The 3,883-nt window shown below is 40.1% G+C and overlaps 1 protein-coding gene across 1 annotated transcript; it reads left to right on the top strand.

Annotated features, from left to right (window-relative positions):
* Positions 1–551: 551 nt before the first annotated feature.
* On the top strand, positions 552–3,164 carry Ccl28 (chemokine (C-C motif) ligand 28). The gene is made up of 2 exons (XM_013037358.1): positions 552–595; positions 2,972–3,164. The coding sequence occupies exons 1-2, from the start codon at positions 552–554 to the stop codon at positions 3,162–3,164; spliced, it is 237 nt and encodes a 78-aa protein (XP_012892812.1).
* The last annotated feature ends 719 nt before the right edge of the window (positions 3,165–3,883 follow it).

Below are 3,883 nucleotides of genomic sequence, written 5' to 3'. Positions count from 1 at the left end.
CTTCCTAGTTACTAAATGTTGAAGCTTGAACACATTGAGATTTGCTTTGCTCATTCATTAGTTGAGAAGAACACCTGTGCAGTCTCTCTCAGTGGCTTGTATGTGGGTCAAATGAGGGTGGATGTGCTAAGACTTATAATTAGGAAAGCACAAAATTCCTGTTAGTCCTTTTCACCTATCTTTTGGAAGACAAGTGGTCACATGTTTTGTTGATCACTTATTTTCCTAATTGGTAGACTAACAGAAGAAACGCATTTGTCTCATGCATTTCTGTTCATACAATGGAAGAGGCCCGTCTTTGTTGTTTTCGTTAACACATCCAGTGAAAGCTGGTTCACCTAGCCAAGTCTCTGACTTGGAAACTGTGAGCAAGGTAATGTAAGGGATTATAACAGTTATGTTGGCAGACATATGGCCACAAAGTGTGTCCTCCAGTCATAAGTTTGCTTTGGGAGGGAAGCCCCTAACGATTAGAAGACCCTTTACTTGGACAATCTCTTTCTGCCCACATGAGTTGTCCTATATGGAGAGCAGTGCTAGGGGTGGTAAAGATGGATGATTCCAAGCAGGTTATGAAATATGGATATAGGCAATTGTAAGTTGTTTTTAGGATGTAGTAAACATGGTAAGAACAATGGAACACAGCCCCATAAAACATGGCCTCTTGAGCAATTGCAATATCAAGTTCCCTTGCGGATAAGACAAGTAGAAGTTTCTATTTCTGGCAGCCAACTATCATTTGATTTTTTCTCTCATGGTCCTATGATGACTATTTATGTCAATAACTGAAGACCCTGTCTTGTACCATCCTTTTTGGACAGAATGCAACATGTAGGTGGAATAACCACACTTTTAGGTGGAACTAACCTGTTCAAACTGTTGTGCAAGCCAGCACTCCTTAGGACAATCTGGCCTCAGGAGTGCTTTACAACATTTCTGTGAAGGCTTTAGATGGAGGCTCTCCAAAAGATGACGGATGGATTCAAAATGGAGCCCATCAGTTCAGTCCCTGCTATACTCAGCTGCCTGGACTGTAAAATATAATTTTCATATCTTGCCTAGTTTATGAGGTTGTTGTAAGGATCATGTGAAATATAAAAATGCCCTGAAAACTATAAAGAACTACATGTAAAAGAAAAAAAAAAGACTTTGGGCGTGGGGATCGGGGGGGTAAGGGAGGATGAAAGGAAAAGGTAAAGAGAGGGAACATGTTTATAAACATGTATAAAGATAGAATTCAGCACCCATTCAAATTGGTTTTTAAAAAAGGGAGACTGTAAGCCAGGCGCTAGTGGCTCACGCCTGTAATTCTAGATTCTGGCTACTCAGGAGGCTGAGATCTTAGGATCATGGTTCAAAGCCAGCCTGGGCAGGAAAGTCCATGAAACTCTTATCTCCAATAAACCACCAGAGACCTAGAAGTGGCACTGTGGCTCAAGTGGTAGCTGAAGAGCTGAGGGACAACACCCAGGCCCAGAGTTCAAGCCCCATGACAGACCAAAAAAAAATAAAATAAAAAATGAGAGAGACTGGGATAAGAAAGAATAATAGGGTAAACTTGATTGAAGTACATTATATGGATATATGGAAATATCTGAATAAAACTCCTATGCAGAATTAATATGCACTAGGAGCTGGGAAGGTGGCTCAGTGGTAGAGCGCTTGCCTTACATGCCTGAGGCCCTGGATTCGATTCCTCAGCACCACATAAGCAAAAAGAAAAAAGCTGGAAGTGGCACTGTGGCTCAAGTGGTAGAGCACTAGCCTTGAGCTCTAGAACTGAGGGACAGCGCCCAGGCCCAGAGTTTAGGCTCCATGACAGGAACCCCCACCCAAAAAAAGAATTGATACGCACTAATAAAAAAGAGAGAAAAAGATTAATGGATGTGTATGATGGGGCAATAAAGACAAAAAAGAAAATAAATTTTGAGCTGTGGTATAAATCTATATTATTTTAAGCTTTAATATCCCCAAAATATTTTAGTGCATTGTTTTGTTGAACATTCACTTTATATCTGCAATGAATTACAGTTCCTACTGTGAATAAAGATTATTCCTTCCTCAAAGAGTATCATTTTAGAAGGAGAGATGTAATGAATCAAAAACATAGTAAATCAAACACAAAAACAAATCTAAATAAAAAACATAGTACTAAACTATGTTTATTAAACTAAGTGCCAGGAGAGAAGTAACTCTCACCATAGAGACTGAAAGGAAAAAGAAGAGCTCAGAAGATTCAGAAATGCCAGCAGTGTCTGAGATGGGTCATGAGAATGAGATGGATTTTGTTAGATAAAGCTTGAGCAAGGAAGAGACTAGTTCTGTTTTTTGTTTTGTTTTTATGGTTGTGGGGCTTGAATCCTGGGCCTGGGCAGTGCTGCCCTCAGCTCTTCAGCTCAAGGCTAACGTTCTACCACTTGAGCTACAGTGCCACTTCTGGTTTTCTGGTGGTGTATTGGAGATAAGAGTTTTCCGGACTTTCCTGCCTGGTCTGGCTCTGAAACTGTGATCTTCAGAAATCAGCCTCCTGAGGAGCTAGGAATATAGGCGTGAGCCACCATTGCCCAGCTAGTTCTGTGTTTATTTATTTATTTATATTATAGTTTGTTTTTCTCTTTTTCCTCTTGCTCCTTATTCTGCTTCTTCTTCTTTTTTTCTTTTTGTTTGTTCTTACCACTTTTACCTCTTTCTCCTCCTTTTGATACTGTCTGTTGATGTCTCAGGACTCCAGCAACAGGGAAGAGTCAAAACTGACATTCCTGATGTTCGGCTTTAGAGTGTACTCCCTAAGAATGCTGTGTCCAGAAGTGGGGCTGTTTTTACATCACTATGCTGTGGGTGCTTGTATTTTTTTGTCTTTTATTTATTTGCTTTCACTGTCATCTTCAAAGAGTTCAATGATGCATTTATGTGTAGAGGGCATCGTGATCGGTCTTTTCCATCAGTGATCACTATCTTCCTTTCTTGGCAGCCTTCATGTGAAGCGCAGAAGAGTCTGCGTCAGCCCACATAGTCTCACTATTAAGCAGTGGATGCGAGCTGAAGCAGCCAAGGAACATGGCAAAGACAACAATTGCCATAAGAAGAAACACAATGGCAAGAAGAACAGGAAGGGCCCCATCAGGAGAAAACATGAAACAGCCAGCCCTAAAACGCCTTATTAGAGTTTACAAATGAATGTATAAAAATGATCCGCAAGTGAACTTGGCCATGATTATAAAGTTATGCTCCAAACTTTCCTTATTAGTTTTTTTTAATGGACAATTGGACAGTATGCAAATGTTTCCCACTAAGAAATGGAATGAATAACATTTTAAAGGTGCAGGGACAGACAGGAGAGAGGATGAATGGGTAAATGTACATCTATGAAAGTGGAGCCAGGAAAATTGATGGTTTGGGATGGAGTTGGGGTGGAGTTGTGAGCATTGCACTCACAAACTTGAATTGTACAACTGCTTAAAGATAATTCAAGGAAAAAACCCACAAGACTATAGATACAATTTTTCTATTTTTTTTGTTCCAGTTCTGGGGCTTAAACTCAGGGCCTAGGCACTGCCCCTGAGCTTTATTGCTCAATGTTAATACCCTATCACTTGAGCCACATCTCCACTTCCAGCTTTTTGGTGTTTAATTGGAGATAAAATCTCACAGACTTCCCAGACTGGGATGATTTTCAACTTCGATCCTCAGATCTCAGCTGTCTGAGTAGCTAGAGTTACGTGCATGAGCCACCTGGCACCTGGCTTTTAAATTTTTTTTTATTAAAAGCTTTTCCAAACCTACAATTAATGAATGATACAAGGAGTCATTGATGTGTCTTTAATCTAGGTTAGTCATTATTAATATTTGTCCCCCCCTCTCTCTTTGTATATATGTAGGTATA

The sequence above is a fragment of the Dipodomys ordii genome, unplaced genomic scaffold (assembly GCF_000151885.1).
Source record: "Dipodomys ordii isolate 6190 unplaced genomic scaffold, Dord_2.0 Scaffold11886, whole genome shotgun sequence".
NCBI lineage: Eukaryota > Metazoa > Chordata > Mammalia > Rodentia > Heteromyidae > Dipodomys > Dipodomys ordii.
The sequence above is the reverse complement of the archived record's forward strand: the minus strand, read 5'-3'. Positions and strand labels throughout refer to the sequence as shown.